The sequence below is a fragment of the Apiospora aurea genome (genome assembly GCF_038362705.1).
Source record: "Apiospora aurea strain CBS 24483 chromosome Unknown utg000006l_segment0_segment0, whole genome shotgun sequence".
NCBI lineage: Eukaryota > Fungi > Ascomycota > Sordariomycetes > Amphisphaeriales > Apiosporaceae > Apiospora > Apiospora aurea.
Genome location: NW_027117393.1, coordinates 5,121,368 through 5,139,093, shown reverse-complemented (window position 1 = coordinate 5,139,093; position 17,726 = coordinate 5,121,368). Strand labels below are relative to the sequence as shown.

Below are 17,726 nucleotides of genomic sequence, written 5' to 3'. Positions count from 1 at the left end.
GACTACCCCGCATAAGCCACAACAGCATGGTTTCGTTCAAAACGTCGGTTCTTAACAGAGCTAAAAGCCAACTCATTACGCCCCTGAGCCTTTGGCTATAACCGCCAGTCAAGACACACATGGAACGCTCACAGAGCAGGGGCTGCCTGTTCGAATCCCTTCCGACCGAGCTACTCCTGAAGGTCCTCTCCGGCCTGCCAGACCTAACATCCCTTGACAGCGTCCTTCATGCCTCGCCGACTACACACCGCATCTTCGACGAGTACGCCGTCGAGGTTGCGGAAGCCATACTCGCCTGCGACTACAATATCCTCTTGAGCTACCACAGACACCCGTGGCGGACCGACGATGTTCACCATGGTCCCCACCCGATAGAATCCGGCGTCACTTGCGCCTACGTCCGGGTCATGTTCTACATGATGGCAGCTATCCGCTCATCCAGGTTCCCCATCAACAGCCTGACGGAATTCCGCCAAAACGTCGTCGATCCGTTCTGGTGGGAAACCACCCGTCGGGGCAGGTCAACTCTCGGATACTAAATGCCAGAGACCCTATCCAAAGACACACCCCCAAACGTGGTCCGCAGTCTGATAGCGACGTATCGGAGACTCAACTGGCCCTCCTTAGAGTGTCTGAAGTCATATCTAGCCAGGTTAGAATCAATCTGCCCATCCCGCCCTGCTATAGGCAAGAAGGCCTTCTGGAAGGGTCGCCGCGCGGGGACAGTCCAGAACAACGCCGAGGGTTTAGACCAAGTCCCAGGTCAGCCCGTCGTCGTGCGAGACGCCGGCCCCCCCTCGTGGGTCGAGGAGCAGCGCGCGACCCGCGCTTTTTGGCGGCTGCAGTTCGTCTGCGGCATGCAGAGATCCGCCCGCAGCGCTCTTCTCCCGGCCGCCTGGCCGCCCGAGGACGTCGAGCAGCTGCGGAACTATAGCCGGGCGCAGCTTCTTTCCCTGTACAGCCTCCCGCATTCTCATGGCGGATACGGGCACGCCCGCCACCATCCCGAGATCCACGAGATCTACAGCGCGGCGCAATACCTGGAGACGGCGCACCACGGGTGCCGCTGGCCCGACGAGGCCGTCGTCCCGCCGCAGGTGTCGCGCAGCGGCGGCGAGTCGGGGTATCAAGCTCTGGACGGGGGAGAGGCCGGCGCGCGGGCAGTGGTTTTGGATAGATGAATTTCAGACCTAGGTAGTCTAGACCAGTTCCATTGTCGGATGTTAGCTACACCTGGCTCTGACTTGCCAAACATGGCTTTCTACGTTATCACGGGGAGTGTCTAACGAGGTAGATTTGGATGAGCCATCCTTGTGTGTAACCACAGGTCAGATCCATCCAGCAAACTGGATTATATATGTCGACGGGGAGCGGTCACGGTGATGAGGTAGCCTGTTGGGCCGCGCGGATCCTCCTTGCACTGTTTGCGACGTCGTGTACCGTATCTCTGGCTTTACAGGGGAAACAGCATATGGCCACCCAGACAAGGACCTCACAAGACGCTTCCGGCCAGTCAGTCGGGCGCTGCGAGATCTTGGGTCCCCTCAGGGCATTCGAGGAGGTTAGCAAAACGCGGACTCCGGACGTCAGGCGGCATACGTTTGAGCAGAAGGTCCGTTGGCGCCGCTGTTGTACCAGTCGCTGCCTCTTCCCGACCGCGTAGTCAAGATCGTCGAGTCGCCGCTGGCACAGTCCGCTGCCTGTATGTACGTTGCCAGGATCCTCTTATGTGTCATCTTGGACACCATCTAAGCCCACCAGGAATACCTCTATGGCCTGAAAGGCGGCGTCATGGGATGAAGCCGACTTGCTACGTCATGGCGGCGGCGCAGGTCTATTGTCTCGTACTGGCGGGCGAGTTGGCCGCGTTCGGCGGGGCGTACTATGATGTGGTATGTGGCCGCGTCGCTCTTACATTGGTATGGACTATTTGGGTTGTTGACCTGGAAGACCCTGCCAGCTGCGCTTGGGCCTTGGACCTAGGAGTGCCTATGTCGGCGCTCCCAGGACGGTTGGGCTTATGGAGGAGTTCTGGGCGAGATATCATGTGTACTGAACTTTGATTGGTCCGGTGGGGTGATTACCTAGGTACGTGACTTATTATCGAAGTTCCGATACACACGCACACGTATATATACACCCTACACCTCCTGTCTTACGCCTGGGGCTAGATAGACAATATATCTATCTATTCACACACAACCTATGCCTCCTAGTGCTCTAAGATACTTATATTTGATTGCATGTGGTGTGGACATGTGATATATCTCATGTTTATCGACCTCCGGGACTGGCTAGATGTAAGGGGGAATTCAGACCAACACCCAAAATGAACTTGAGTTGACCTGGTTTTAGAGGCATGTTATGAATTCATTAATTCAGGAGCAACTGAAAAGAAAATTAGCATCAGTCTCATGGTTCTTATATCTTTATGGATTACATGAGTCGTCTGTCCATCCCGTCTCCGCTGAGCCCAAATGAACTTACGAGATCTAGAGGTAGGAGTCTTGTTAACGCAATCATCTTTAATCCTTGCTTTCTCACTTGATCTGCTCCTCATCGGAGGGAGACTTGCCCTCTGCCGTAGCTTGCTATTGGTAGAGGGTATGGGCTCTGGAGCCCTGTAGTAACAATAGCCCAGGCTAGCCGTGTTGTCTGGCCCGGGGCAAGAAGCGAGCGACCCCTCAGAGTCGCGTTCAAAGCGCCGTTCGCGTCTGCAGTGGGGATAAAGGCCGGACCTCTGTTCTCTGATATATGCTCAACCCGGTGCGTTGAATAAGCAAGCAGTTCCAAGGCTGTCCGGGCTGGTAGGACACCCACCTGCTATGGGCTGACCACGATATAGAGTTGTGCTATTTTCGCGATCCAGCTGGCCACACGTGGGAGTTGGGGCCCTTTCCATGCACGCCTTTGCTTCGCATGACGCAGTCTATAGAAGAAGAACCGCAACGCTTCAGATCGGGGAATGCAGGTGCCATGGATTCGGTGTAAAAGTCGACATGGAATATTGATATAATTGGTTAGCTTGGGTCATGTAGGGCGGATTGATTGTTGTCTTATTTTTAGCAAAATACAAAAATATGCCTTGGCTGTGCAAATGGGGTCCGTACTACCATGCAGGAGCAAGCATCTAAAGCAGCTGTATATTGGTCGGTATTTTTGGCGCAGCCTTGTTCTAACGCTGTAGCCCGATGCAATTGGACCCCAAGGTGTTTCAGCTTCGACACCTTCGCATTTATGGCGTGTTACACAAAACCGCATCTTCTTTTTCGTCTTCGGATGATGGTGGCATGTCGAAGTCCAACCAGCCAGCCTGCTCAACCCTCTTTTGTTTGATAAATTAGGTTCAGCGGTGCTTTGGTGGCAACTAGCTATATTATATTCTTCCTCTCAAGAAGGTGCCGTCTCAGTTGACAATCACACAAATGTCAAATCCACTTCGCCCTCATAGTCTTTTCACTTGACCCGAACAGTCTCTCCTCGCATATTACCTTTACTCCATATGCCCCTCTATCCAGCTGGCAGCTGAGGCTTGTTTCTAGCTGCTTAGGCAGAATGGATACGGACGGTCAGGTTTACCTGGGTGTCTGGACCAACTGGTCCCGGGGCTCCGCGATCATGGGGGCAACGTTAACCATGACTCAGAGTAGTGGTAATATTTTGATTGCATTTACCGCCACCTTCATCCCCTTCGTGGCCTCCCGGCTCTGGAAGATGCTCTGCTTCGTCTTTCACACCTACAGTTCGAAGAGAGGCGTTCAACACGCTATCTATCACCAGCGACAAGTCATCCTTCGAAACTCCCCAAGCCCCGACTCTGGCGCCTTTTCCCTGCTTGTTCTCATGTGGACGTGGCGTCGGCTGCACGCCAAGGCCCTTGCTCGTCTGTTGCCCCTGCTTGTCTTCTCCATCTTGTTCATGGTGGGGTTCACAGTTGCTGGTGGCTATTCCTCCCAGATAACCTCTGCCATGGGCAATGAGGTTTTGATAAACGGGAAGAACTGTGGCGTGTATGGGCCTCCTTCATGGGCTAATATCGATTATCCTACTATGCTTGCGTCAAATTCTTGGTTGTCAACCAAGTTGGCTGATGCGGCTAATTACGTGCAACAGTGCTATGCAACTCAAGGCACCAGCATGTTTGATTGCAACAGATTTGTTGTCCAGAACCTTCCCACTGAGACCTCGGACGGCAATTCCGCATGTCCATTTGCGTCAGATGTCTGTCGCGACAATGCGACTAACATACGTCTGGATACAGGATACCTGGACAGCAATGATCATCTAGGTCTCAATGCTCCGCAAGACCAGAGGTTTTTGTGGAGGAAGGTACTATCGTGTGCGCCATTGAGGACTGACGGTTACACAACCAGTCATATTTACGAAAACAGGAGTTTCACTAGCTACCATTACGGAAGTCAAGTCGCCCAGAACCAGGCATCAGTTAACTACACATACTCGGTGATCGAGCTATTGTCGCAGTACAGGCAGACGGAAAGGGAGAGCGCAGGGATAAATTATCGAATAAGGTATGTCTTACTTCAGGTTTTTGACAATACTTCCACAATACTAGCATTCTTTCAGCGCTAAGCTAACCGTGTTATACATAGTGGCCAGTTAGCGCAGTCGTTCAATGGCTCATTGGTTCGAGACGAAGGCAGTTTTGTTCCCGATCGAACTATTGAGGCCACAGATGGGGATATTGTGCTTGTATTTCTATCCGGCAACGGGGTTTTGTTCCCCCAGAAGTCGAATGACGCCTGGTATAGGGCAACACGTCGAATGGGAACACTAAGGTCCCAAAATGGCGCTGGGTCCGGCGATATTTATATCACCGCCGAGGCCGCCTCTCCGCTAGGTTGTGTGCAGCAGTACCAATGGTGCAATCCAGAACTTACGATACCAAGAGGATGTGGACCACTTGCAGGCTGGTTGGACGCTACGGCTGGTGCCGCGCCCCTTTTCAATCTGACGGTGGATAACTCAGGAGCACTACGAATCCCCCCTCAAGTACTGAACGAGAAAGTAGGCTCGACTGGGCTGCAAAAATAAGCAGCTTGTCGAAGTACGGTATCTATGATATTGTGCAGACCTTTGGGGCCAGGGCATTGGCATCTCAGACGTCGCTTAGTGCCGGCGTTCAACTTAGTCTCTCCGAAAGACAGTGGCAAGTTGATGTCACTAATTGGTGGAATATGTCCTTGGCTTTTCACCAGGCCGCCTTTGTCGATACAGCATCAGGGTACATTCATGCAGACGCCAACCTGCAGCACTTGGTTTCTCCCCCGCCAACGATGATGAGCACCATTTCTGCCAAAGCCAGGTATGTTGAGTATATGCCAATATCCCACCCTCGCCAGTAGATGTACCACATCAAAGAATAGACGACAACATAGTCCGGCTGCTAATAGACGGGCAGAAAATTCGGCATGCGGGATACGCCTCGTTCAGCCTTTTCGGGCTTTTGTTCACTTATGTATTGGGGGCGGCGATCATTTTGATGTCGTTTATTCTGGATCCGATCATGCGTTACCTGCACAAAAGGGGCAAGTATAGGCAATATCAATACCTGGAATGGAGAACAAACGGCGCTCTGCAGCTGCATCGTCTCGCGCAGGACGAGCTTGGGTACGGGAAATGGAGCGGCTGCACCGACACTGTTCCGAAAACAAACCCCGAGGACCTACTGTCTGATCTTGACATCAGCGACCTCGAATACCCGAGGCTTAATAGCGAAGTCGTCGAAGAAGCCAAGCTGGAAGCCGGAAGTCATACCGAAACAGCGGGAAGCGATCAAATCTCGTCAATAGCAACAGAGAATACTATCCACAACCTGTACTCTGGGCATGCCTCATGGGGGCCCCGGCGAACGTCAGATGCGGAAGACACTGTCTCGATTCTCGAAGAGAGTCAGAGCCCGGAAGCGCGGAGAGTATCCATGCTATCAGGCCAGGACCGCAGGCGTTAGCCTCATGCGATCACAGGAGTAACACCACCGGGCAACGGGAATCCTGGGTCGAGGGTCAAGTCTTCGAGACCGTCGGCAGGCGTGATATTCCGACACATGAGCCCTGGAATGACGTCGTTGAGACACCAAAATATGGAGGAAAAGTCGTTCTTTTCACGAGGTGCTGATTCGGGTGGCAGGGCGCCGTAAGCTGAGAAGTCGCTCTCGTACCCCAGCACGCCACCCGGCTTAGCTCGAACAGAGCCGCGACCCTCGCACGTCAGTGCCTTACCTCGCCGCAAGGACGGATATTTCCCTCCATCTCCTCTTCATCCCCGAGTCAATATACAACAGGCGCCGCCCCATGGACACTTGGATCCTGTCGGTTTTGGGCAGGATGCGTGACCTTTCACGGGTTGTCGGCGAATAAGTAGGGAGCAGCGCACATGAAGGATCTAGGTTACGATTGGTTTCAATTCCATCTCTTGGGCTTCCTATCTGTGGTTACTTTTATTACATCCCGTTGTAAACCGCTACACGTCACCGAGCTACGTTGAACTGATCTTCTCTAAATCTCGCCCCCCCTTTTTATTTTTTATTTTTATTCTTTTGTTCTTTTGCTTTCCGACTCATAGCTTTTATCACCGAGAAATGGTTTCAGTCAGATATGGGTATTCTAGCAGTTCATCGCATTCATAACAGCTTTCTTTGAACATCCTCTGGATAATGACCGACCTCTTATAATGAATTAGTCTGAAGTGCGTCTGTATGCCTCGTGAGTTTCGACGTGATCGCTGTTACACAAGGGGAGCCTTTGCGTTGGCACTCACGAGACGATCTTAGAAGCATTGGTATCATTCCGAGTTGTTTGACTGCTCAGATGCTCCCAAGAGCCAAGCCAAGCCATTCTCATCAACCAATGTGAACTTGGCACGCCCCCGGAGAACTAGGCCACTCACTCGCCCAGAGGAAAAGACCGTACAATACGGTAGTCAGAGTTCTGTGTCGACGTCAAAACGGACACGTTGATGCAATAGTCTCACCCTACGCACGACGAACTAACTGGAGAAGTGTCAAGACTTGCCGATGCTGGAGACAAGCATCCGAGACAGTGCCAGCTGACCAGAGACCAATGACGAACCTACATATATGTATGCATGGTCAGAGAATGGACACGTAGGACGGGTTGATAGAGGAGTACTGCGCATATATACCTTCGAATTTCCTTTTCGGGTAACAAGATGCATATGCGGATGCCCAAACAGCGTTGCAGCCCGAAACACCACCCTCTCCAAAACATTGCGGTCACGCAGATAGTGGAGGAAGACGATAAGGGGAAGCCCGGTCTGCAATCAGATTCCTAGGAGTTCGATGCTGCACGTAAGCGCTGGATCCCACTGCGATTGCCTTAGTCCTCACGCAATCCCATGCGACTGCATGATAGACAGCACACGCAGACACGATCGTAATCGCCTGTGGAGGCCGCGGGGAAGAGTGGGAGCCGGCACAGCTCTCATTCGGTGGACAGTGCCGAATGAGAGCGTCCGCGCGCCCTCCTGCATCGTCCCGACTGGCGAGGAGCGGGATCCTCCCATTTAGCCGGCATGCGGGCTGATGCCGAAGACACCCCGAATCGTGCGACTGGGGCTGAGGAAGTCAAAGCCGAGTGGGAGAGACCTGTCATGCTACATGATAACCTCATCATTCATTGGTTGTCGCACCAATCTGCGTCAAGTCTCATTAGTTCCCAGGCTTCTCTTATCGGTGTCTGGGAGCATTCCGCGCTCAATCGCGTGGACATGGCCTTTCCTGCTCTGGTGCGGGATGACGCTCCCCTGATTCGTTGCATCATCGGGCGAGGAAGAAGAAAAGAAGCTCTGCGACGGGATCAGCCGCTGAAACCAGCCGACCTTGCTCACTAATGCACAACGCCTGGCGCTACGCCGATAGCGCGATCCCACGAGAGAGAGAGAGAGAGAGAGAGAGAGAGGAGCAAAGAAGTTCCGCCGTCGTCAGAGACGACATTGTTGTTGTTGTAGCAATCTAGAGTCTGCTCGGGCTTTTGTCGCTTGCGCCGAATCTTTTGCATCCTGTGCTTACGGGCCTGCCTGTTGCTGTGGCAGAAAAGGGTCTGTTGGCGAACACAGACCCTAAGTGTCCTATTTCTGGCGTCTGGTTCTGGGGAAGATCGTTCCTTCTACTAATGGTTCGTTCTGGCATATTGTGGTCGGATATGACGAACACCGAACGATACAACGACTCAAGGCAGTGCTACGACCTTAATCGCAATGGGTGATATTCCTGGTAGTGTTGCCAGTTCAGTGCAGTTCGGCTGGGTAGAAGCTTGCAAGCAGGCTGCCTGCTACAACAAGACATTACGGACATTAATTCTAGTTAGCTTGGGCGTAGATGGGCCCCAAGCCCCCAAGCAGCGCTAAAACACGCCGCTAGAAAGGACCACCCCCGGATGTTTCTTTTGACAGTTCAGCAGAAGAAATGGCTCAAAACGCGGCCCCTATAGATAGATCACTGGGGGTTTCGTTCGGGGTTTTTTTTCTTAGGTTAGGGGCCTTTTGGGGGCCGTCCCTCCTTATGCAACCACTTTGGCAAATAAAAAAGATGGAGGCCGCGCGATTAGCGACCGAGGAGGGGCGACCGATCCACCGAATCTCGAGATTGGAGGAAGATGCGTGTCTGAATTGATTAAGACCACCAGGCCAAAAGAACAACAACGCACAATTGACGGCGGCATGTCTTTTGTCTTTTGCAAGTGGCATACCTGGGTCTTGAGTATGTCCACCCTAAAGTGAATCAAATATGCGACCATTGGGGACATTTGGTTGCATCCAATGGGAAATGAAATCACGTTGCGCGTCCAGTCGCAGAACTCGCGATTCGCGACACCTAAGACAACTAACGATGGAGATGGGGGAAAGGAGAGACAAGACCACAGGCCAGCTTCCCTGCCACCCCCGCCCGCCTGGTTTTCTTCCTTCCTGTCACACTCCCTCAAGATTGCGAGGAAGCAGCAGTCACATCAGAAGCTCCATGGCTGGTGAGGGCGTGACGGCCAATCACGACCCTTTCCAGCGTTGTGGAAGCTAGAAATCCTGGGCTGAGAGGCTCGGTCGAACCCTGGTTCCGGGCCCTGCCCGGCAGGCTGCAGCCCCTTCTGGCTAGGCGGCTCAGCATCCAACCTTGCTTAAGCTCTGCCAGCACCCCCTGTCCCGTCACATTCGAAGTGCATTCGCTCGTCACAATCATTTCCACAAAGTCGCCATAACTCGTACCCGATGATGGGCAATGTTCAAGCAAGTTGCAATTGTTGAAACGTCAATGTCTGTGTCGACGGTAGTTGTTTGCTCGTCAAGTGGATAGCTCCTCCTGTCCTCCCACAGAGCTCTGTGCGGCCATGTGCTGATGGAGCATTGGATCCGTTGATCAGGCAAGATCAGAGGAGGCAGGATGGATGGATGCCCCTTGGCACACCTGCTCCCCCTCTCAATGCACGCCATCGAACATCGGATCCAGAAGGGCTTTAACTCTGGCATGTCATGCAGACGTATCATGGCGAGATCAAACATTTGGTGCGCGATTAATTCTCTTGCCCATCACTCACGGGATTCCCAGTGCCAAACTGCGCGGCATCTACTGCCGGTATATTCCTACCGTATTTCCAGCTCCGTGCTTTCTTTTTCGGTCATTGCTACGGATGATGCCTGTGGGGGGGCGTTTTTGGAGGTTCGACACGCTGCCGGTTGCGCACTAAGAAGAAAGAAACCGCCCGATCCCCGCCAAGTTCCTGTTTCTGGCTCAGCTTCGTCCCTTACTGGAACAGACAGCTCGGCACACTAACTCTTAGCACCCGGCGCAGTCTCCATGTTCAATCGATTTGACCACGCCATCCAGCCCATCAAATGCAAGGCGACGCAATGGCGAATGCAAACAAGGCGAGCAACGATGGAGAGAGGGACCCGCTCGCTTCCATTGGGCAGTGACTGACAACTGAGGCCCCGTTGACGTCGGGTGCCTGCCTGGCCCATATTAGGCCAAGGCGCATAAGGCACATGCAAGCTGGGGTGTTGTAGGCTGTAGGTCACCTCTGCCATTCACTGCAGTGTGGTGTGGTGGCAGTCCGAGATGGCAAGTACGATGGGACAAGGTTCCTGGCCATGCAACCTGTTAAGTTACAGGGAAGCTGCGGCAGGAGCTTGGTGCCGTGGTGCTTCGCTTCAGCACTGGATTTGTCTTGGCTCTGCCCAGAAACCGGCCCTCCCTCGACTACGACGTCGGTCTCTGTCTCTCCAATATCCACTCTCATTGATCCCACCTCGGCCCTGAGCTGTTCTAAAAAAGTTCCTAAGAGACCCTCCTGCTGTCACTTTACTGCTGCTACTGCAATTCGACATGACCTTTGGGATGTAGACTTCGCTGTCCCTAACCACATCGCGCGATACACCCCATTGTCGCTCAATTCCTATCCTTTTTTTTTTTTTTTTTTCTTCTGCTGAAGGCAGGTTTCTTTTCTTGCTTCATTGCCATTATTATATGCCAGCTGCCGCTTCAGGCCTGAGATCGAGACACCGAACTTTATCCTTCCGTATCGTCAAATTGGCTACCACTGGACGGAAATATTGACAGCGCACGCATACTTGAGTGGTACTCGTCGCAACCCTCTCTCATCTGCCCGTACTCTTCACATCCCGCGGGGAAGCTTCCGAGCTGGCCTCTCGACGCCATTCCAATCAGATCTTGCATGTAACCAGCCAATCGCGACCTTTCCGTCTTTGCGAGACACCGGAGAGGCATACCGTCTTTTTCAGCTCGCTACTTTGCAAGTCAAACCGCCTGGTTATCTACTACGCCCCTCGACAAACATCAGCAGTCGAGAAATTGCGATTCAGTTCCGACACACGCAACCCTTGCCTTTGGCCGTTGCGACGACGGAATCTTGCCGCCAACACCGGTAGAGGAGCTTAGAGGTCATAGCACGTGGCTCTTCCTGGAAGTGAGGTTTAAGCGACAATCCCATCTTCCGACAGTACTGCCAAGAACCATCGCATCGCGTCAGCGAAAACTGCGTCGCGAACCCCCGACCTACGCACAGCCATATCAGGCCGTTAATATAGGTGCCCGAGCAAACGCCTTGCCCAGGAAACCTTGAATGGTAGTTCGCGCCACGGCCACTGCATATTGAAGACTAACGCCAACGGTGCTTTTTTAGCCTCCTGGCAACGTCTCTCTTTGCTCTTTGTTGGTCGCGAAAGATTTCTACCTTGCACAGGGTCTCTCGTCACTTCTCAGGTTATTCCAAGCGATACCCTGGCTGGTGTCTCTGCCCCTGCAGCTTCCCGAATCACCCTCCAGCCAATCCGTCGCTTCCAGAGGCTGGCTAGCGCGATCCTTTTTTTTTTTTTTTTTGGCTCAGGCGTGTTTGCTAGATGCAAGTGCCGCGCTCTAGGTACTTTCCTTGGTCTCATTGCCAAGTGGATGCTTGGACACAGTTCTTTGCTGTTTGATTCATAATGGATGGCAGTACCTGCCCGAGGGAGCTGAGAGGCTCTCGTCATTCTTCCCACCCCCGGGCCTTTTCCAGTTCGAGCATCGCTACCAGCCAGTCTTCGAACACCCAGGGTACCTCGAGAAGCACAAAGTCCTCCATTACCCAAACCACTTCTCCTGGGTGGCCGTCGCAGTCTCACCCGGTACACAAACATCACCATAGCCGCTGCGGAAGCTCCAACGTCAGTGCGACAAACACCAGGCCGTCTTCAAGATTAACAAGGGAAATGAGCGATGACGCGAAGCAAAGCAGGATCCCAGCCATATCCAGCTATCTCCAGGAAAGGCTGCAGCAGGAAAGGCAAGATAGCGTTAGGAACAGTCCAAGAGCAACTGGGGGCCGGAATACGCCAACTGCTGGATTTCAAGACGACGATGTAACCAGCTCGCCCTTGCGGAGGAGCATGACGGCTACGGGACGGCGGCCTCGATCGGCTAGTGGCGATGAAACCGACAGCCAAAAAGGGTTTGGATCAAAAGAAATGGAAAAGGTACGAGAAGCCCTACCTTCCTATCGGCTCATCGCAAATGGGGGTGTCTACCGTGCTAACAATCTAATATATACAGACGTTGTCGACCCTACACAAACAGAACTTCGACTTGAAGGTTGAGTTGTACCATCGAAGGGAACGACAGACTGCACTAGAGCAGAGAAATGCCACGCTGGAGAGGGACCAAGCTGAGCTGATGGAGCTCAACGAGAACGTGTGGTCCGAACTCAACAAGCGAGACATAGCCCTTAAGGAGGCCATTGCCCTCATCATGGGCTTGGAGAACAGGGTGGGGGAGCTCCTCCTTGAAAGAGAAATGGTACGGCAGGTCGAGGCAGACGGGACATACCGACACTCGCGCAACGACGAATCCGAACTGGAGGGGCCGGCCGCTTCCACGCCCAAAGCCGAACGATTTCCAGGTGCGCTTTCTGCCGACGACGACAAGGTCCTGGACCGCATGCCCAGCTTCATGTCCGAACGCAGCGCGCACACAGAGAACCTGCGAAACGTCATTCTCAACAACCAGAGCAGCATCTTCCATCTGCGCAAGGTATCGCAGTCCAGCGCGGACCCCAGCGAGCTGACTCGAATTGCTAGCCCCAGCCTCAGCGTTCTGAGCGAAAGCTCTTTCAAGAGCGTATACGGCGACAAGGATAATATCCCTGTCCCTCCACAGCGCCATCCACTCGACTTTTCCGACGATAAGTTCGACGATTTGCCCATACCGACGAAGCAACCGAGCTGGGAATGCCAAAGAAGCGGCAGTGCATCGAGGACGGGTAATGGAACTTTCAAGAGCAGTGCCAACTTCTCCTCGCCACTCCAATCGCTTGGTACCTTGGTCGATATGCCGTCTCCTCTCCAACAACTGGAACAATTGGAATCTCGACTGGCATCTGGCGGGACCCGAAGACCGTCCATCGCGAGTCGGGGTAGCAGCAGCAGTTTCAAGATGTCGCCGTCTGCGCGACACTCACAAGCTGCTTCACAGATCAGGACGAAGCATGAGAAGAGGGAGGCGCTGCGACGCGTGATGACATCGACACCAACGGAAAGAGATCTGGCAGCATCCCGAGCACTGCCTCCGACACCGGACACTGTGTCCACCAACACGCTCCGTCGATACCACAACTCGAATGACACACTGTCGTATGACCATAGAAGTACACCGCAGACAAGTGTTTTTGATGCGCGTTCGAAAATGTCATCGGGTCAATACTCGCTCGCCTCGTCGCTTGACGGCAGAGGAGGTCACGCAGCGTCTCAGGCTTCTCAGACTTCCCAGCCCGCTTCGATGACCGCCTTCACAAGTCGCAGGGACGATTCTTCGCAGCAGTTCAGCGCTAACCGGTTTGCGAACCCCAACCAGTACGGCCATCTCCTGCCGCCACGGCCGCACTCCGCTTGCGGAACCCTCTCATCGCGGGTCAGGGCGGACGATTGGTCGTCAGACTCCGAGGACTCGGATGGTGGCGCTGACGCCTACTCAGAGGACGAAGATAGCGACTTCGACTACTGGATGCGTGAAGGTTCCAAGGGTAACGATGGAAACCTTCGTCTGCCACCGCAGTCGCGTAATATGGGGAAGCCTTCTCCGGATCTCTTCGGCTTTCCTGACGGCGGGTGGAAGACGGAAGCTGTTTTCGGGGAGATGGATAAGAGCGGGCTGATCAGCTCGCCTGCTTCGGGATTGAACCGTGAACCTCTGGACGCGCCAGCAGCGCCGATACCTCGCCCCGGAGAAGGCAAGTTTCAGGCGCCTGCCCCCGACGAGCCGGAAGGTGGCATCACGCCGCCTCATCGTAGGTCGAGCCTTTCTGCGCGCACGGGAAGCTTCAGTATGAGCGCGAGCACGAGTTCCAATGTTATGACTCCGTCAGCAGGGAATCTTAGAAAGACCTCTATGCACCAGAGTAGCTTTGGAAAGGCCCCTAGACGGATGAGAAGCAGCAGTATCGACTCCTCAGTACTCGTTCCTCGTCAGCAGCAGCAGGCCCAGGCCGGCGCTACGCCCGCCGGCAAGCGTAACCAGTACCCGCCGATTGCGGGACAGCCACAGCCTACGAGATCTAGAGCGTTTAGCGGGCTCAATGGGCTCTTCCGACGTGGAGCCGTCGCCGATGACCCGCAGCAACCAGTTGAGCCGCCGCCGCGGCAGGCGAGGCCATCGGGCAGGATGAGCGTGCCGCCGCCACCGGCGCGACCCTGGGCCTTTCGGCCGCCGGACTTGATGGAAGACGACCTCACGAGCGCGACGCCGCCGCCGATCCAGAGAAAGCGAGGACCTCCTACGCCTATTAGCACGAACAACACTCTTGTTGAAATGCAGGAGGAGGTCGGCACTCCGGCCACGGCTGGGCCGGATACGGGGCCTAATACGCCGCAGAGTGGCAGCAGGCGGTCGAAGTGGCTGGGACTGGGGCGAATGGGAGGGCTCAAGAAGAATGCAGCTTGAGGCTGTGGAGACTACGAATGATTGGGTGTATTGATATTTCAGGTGAAGGTGGGCAGACAATGGTCATGGTCCCGGAACGATGGCGTGGGTCTTATTCACATTTTACAACGACTTGCGCAAGCATGGTCGGTCGCAGAGAGCAAGCAAGCAAGCCAGCAAGCATTGTATTTTTTTGGCTTTGGCAGACACTGGTCGAAAATTGGGCGTAATGGGGGGTTTGTTACTTGAGCTTGGGGCAGGGCCAGGAGCTTTGGGTGGGGTCCAATCAGGCATTTCCGGTCAGGGTCGGTCGGGCGGTCGGTTTGTAGGAAGACCAGACATTTGAAGTAAGATTGATGTCCAATAAGAGAAGACGAGCAGCCAGCGCCAGCACGATGGCATTAGGTGTGCGCACCATGAAATAGAAATACCATTCTATGCTTACTGACATGTGTTCTCGAAATTGAACCAGATAATAATGCCCCGAGAGTGGCTGGAGGACGAAAGTGCATTGTGCATGTTGTTGGTTGGTCTGCTGTAAGTTCGCACTGAGAGGCCTGCCTGGCCGCATGCGATTAGCCTAGGTGCTGTATCGAAACCTGGCATTTGTCACTCGGGCCCGACTGAAAAGCCCCGTGCCCGAATTTCCTTTTTCTCCAGGTGGTCGATCTTGTCTCCCCCACGCTAACGCAGGGACCGATTTGGCCTCAGATCAGGTGACATCACCACTTGCGATTGATTCTCGGGACATTCGACCAATGCGCCTTTCTAGATACCCACGACTCATTCTGTTTGCTTTAGACTCCCAATCACTTGGATTTCCGTGAGAGTTTATACATGTTCCGAATCCCATTGACTGTAAGACGTTTACGCATTGTACCCCTTGTTCAGGACCTTGGAACACGGACCATGGCGAGAGCTACAGCCAGCACGGCGACGTCAGCGCCGCTGCGACGGAGCGGGAGGAACTCGGGCAAGCGCGCAGCCGCGAAGGTTGAAGAGGCAGAAGCAGATGTGAAAATAAAGCCCGAGGCGATTGAGAGCCGACGCGGAGTCGCGAAGCGCGTCAAGAAGGAAGTGAAAGAAGGGGACGACGAAGAAGAAGTGTTCTCCGACGATGAGCCGCCCACCAAGCGCCGCGCACTCAAGACTGAAAGCCCCAGCGCCAGCGCCAGCAAGAAGAGAAGGGCGAAAACAGCGACGCCCACCAAGAAGTCGCAAGACGAAAAGGCCGCCGAGCTGCAGGCCCGCAAGCTCAAGTCCTACACCCAGTTCGCCAACGCGTCGCCCTTCCCCGCCCACGCGCACCCGACGCCGGCCGAGTGCAAGCTGGCGCACCGGATCCTGGCCTCGCTGCACGGCGAGAAGAAGCGGCCGACGGAACCGCCGAGCAGCGCGCCGCAGGACCGCGCGGGGTGCGGCGACGCGCCCTCGGTGCTGGACGCGCTGGTGCGGACCATCCTGTCGCAGAACACGAGCGACGCCAACAGCAGCCGGGCGAAGCGGAGCATGGATCAGGTGTACGGTGGGAGCGACCGTTGGGACGCCATCGTGGCGGGCGGCCAAGAAAAGCTGGAGAGGACGATCCAGAGCGGCGGGCTGGCGGCGAACAAGTCGCGCACGATCCTCGCGGTGCTGGAGCAGGCGCGCGCGCGGTACGGGACGTACTCGTTGGACCACTTGTTCGGCAAGAGCGACGAGGAGGCCATGGGGGAGATGCTGGGGTTCCGGGGCGTGGGGCCCAAGACGGCGAGCTGCGTGCTGCTGTTCTGCATGGGGCGGGAGAGCTTCGCGGTGGATACGCACGTGTACCGCCTCGCGGGGCTGCTGGGGTGGCTGCCGAGGAACGGGAAGAAGTGTTCCCGCGAACAGGCGCAGGCGCATCTGGATGCGCGGGTGCCGGATGAGGACAAGTACGGACTGCACGTCCTGCTGATCCGGCACGGGAAGGCTTGCGCAGAGTGCAGGGCGGGCGGGCGGAGTTTGGGGAAATGCGAGTTACGGAAAGCGTTCAGGGGGCTAAGGTGGATGGGGAGGTCGGGGAGGAGATGAAGGAGGAAGAGATTGAGCATGTGAAGGAGGAGGTGCCCGGGGTGGAGACGGATCGGGATGCGGTGGCGAGTACGATTGAGATGATGTCTTGAGGGCTACGTGTGCTTACATGGAAAGAAGGGAGTGAACGGGTTGGCTATTGCGAGTGTACGATATGATATGACAAGCTGTAATCTGAAGGGGTTGGGTCTCAAGCACAGGCGCCTGCGAGGTGGTGTTGGTATTTCATGAAGCTAATCTGGCCTGATTCTTGTATAATTCCAGTGCTTTCGTTACGTGTACATGAGCGCCCCCCCCCTTTTTCTCATCCCCAGTATCCCTATGATGATGCGATACCTGTCATCCTTTTATCATACACACATCCGCGCACGCACTAGTACACCCTCGCCATCGGCACCGTAAAGTTGGCCGGCCCCGCGTACGCCTGCACCGTCCCCGTGGGCGACTGCTGGTTCGCCCAGACGATCGGGTCGGCGGGCACGTGGTGCGACGCGTAGAGGCTGTAGCCGGGCCCGTCGAACCAGTACTCGATGTCGCACGTCGTGTTCGTCGTGCTGCTGCTTCCCGTATCGGCGGCGGTCTCGGAGTCGGACTTGGAGGAGGAGCCGGTGGTGGTGGTGGTGAGGATGGTCCAGGCCCAGGTGTACCGCGCGTCGTCGGCGCAGGGGGTCCGCGTCACGTTGGCGAGCTCGCCGTTGGAGGCGGTTAGGGGGTTGCGGTACACGAGGTCGCGAGGGTGTTGTTGGTGGTGCTTAGGTCGAAGGAGTAGCTGGCGTTGTTTGTCGGTTAATCACGGAGGGGTCGAATAAGGGAGATGCGTTATAAGAACAGGAGGCTGGATCAAGGATTGGTAAGCAGGGCTTGAGAAGCCGTGTTCGTACCTGCTAGCAGAGGAGGGCGGAATAACTTGAGCGTAGAGGTTGACAATGTTAAAGTCACTCGGGGCTAGCGTGGGCGCCGCCGAGGCGAGGCGGAGAAGCAATAATAGACTAAAGCATTTCATCTTCGGAGGGCTGGGACTGACGTTTGGTATCCTGGCCGCAGTTTTATGATAGGCGTTTGGACAAGTGGTGTGTATACAAGACCGAGTTGTCGGCTGATCGCATCAGTAGAATATACTGGATATCCTCCGCACCGGAGCCGGATGGTGTATTTATAGATCCCGGTGCTTCCCATTATACTCTCATCGACCGCGGTCGCTATCTTCAACACGGAGCCGACCCCGGCGCAAGGCCAC

At 55.0% G+C, this 17,726-nt stretch overlaps 6 protein-coding genes across 6 annotated transcripts; 5 read left to right on the top strand and 1 right to left on the bottom strand.

The window, feature by feature from the left end:
* Positions 1-119: 119 nt before the first annotated feature.
* Positions 120-1,181, top strand: PG986_010171 (uncharacterized protein; the record flags this gene model as incomplete). Its single annotated transcript, XM_066846393.1, has 2 exons — positions 120-496; positions 587-1,181. The coding sequence occupies 2 exons, from the start codon at positions 120-122 to the stop codon at positions 1,179-1,181; spliced, it is 972 nt and encodes a 323-aa protein (XP_066698791.1).
* Positions 1,182-3,555: 2,374 nt separating this feature from the next.
* PG986_010170 (uncharacterized protein) lies at positions 3,556-5,968 on the top strand (the record flags this gene model as incomplete). Its single annotated transcript, XM_066846392.1, has 4 exons — positions 3,556-4,529; positions 4,611-5,025; positions 5,067-5,323; positions 5,380-5,968. 4 exons carry the CDS (start codon positions 3,556-3,558, stop codon positions 5,966-5,968), a joined length of 2,235 nt encoding a protein of 744 aa, XP_066698790.1.
* Positions 5,969-7,551: 1,583 nt separating this feature from the next.
* PG986_010169 (uncharacterized protein) lies at positions 7,552-7,869 on the top strand (the record flags this gene model as incomplete). The annotated part of the gene is made up of 1 exon (XM_066846391.1): positions 7,552-7,869. One exon carries the CDS (start codon positions 7,552-7,554, stop codon positions 7,867-7,869), a length of 318 nt encoding a protein of 105 aa, XP_066698789.1.
* A 4,122-nt stretch (positions 7,870-11,991) lies between these two features.
* PG986_010168 (uncharacterized protein) lies at positions 11,992-14,458 on the top strand (the record flags this gene model as incomplete). The annotated part of the gene is made up of 2 exons (XM_066846390.1): positions 11,992-12,000; positions 12,077-14,458. 2 exons carry the CDS (start codon positions 11,992-11,994, stop codon positions 14,456-14,458), a joined length of 2,391 nt encoding a protein of 796 aa, XP_066698788.1.
* Positions 14,459-15,346: 888 nt separating this feature from the next.
* Positions 15,347-16,581, top strand: PG986_010167 (uncharacterized protein; the record flags this gene model as incomplete). Its single annotated transcript, XM_066846389.1, has 2 exons — positions 15,347-16,350; positions 16,398-16,581. 2 exons carry the CDS (start codon positions 15,347-15,349, stop codon positions 16,579-16,581), a joined length of 1,188 nt encoding a protein of 395 aa, XP_066698787.1.
* Positions 16,582-16,862: 281 nt separating this feature from the next.
* Positions 16,863-17,492, bottom strand: PG986_010166 (uncharacterized protein; the record flags this gene model as incomplete). Its single annotated transcript, XM_066846388.1, has 2 exons — positions 16,863-17,258; positions 17,397-17,492. 2 exons carry the CDS (start codon positions 17,490-17,492, stop codon positions 16,863-16,865), a joined length of 492 nt encoding a protein of 163 aa, XP_066698786.1.
* Between the last annotated feature and the right edge of the window lie 234 nt (positions 17,493-17,726).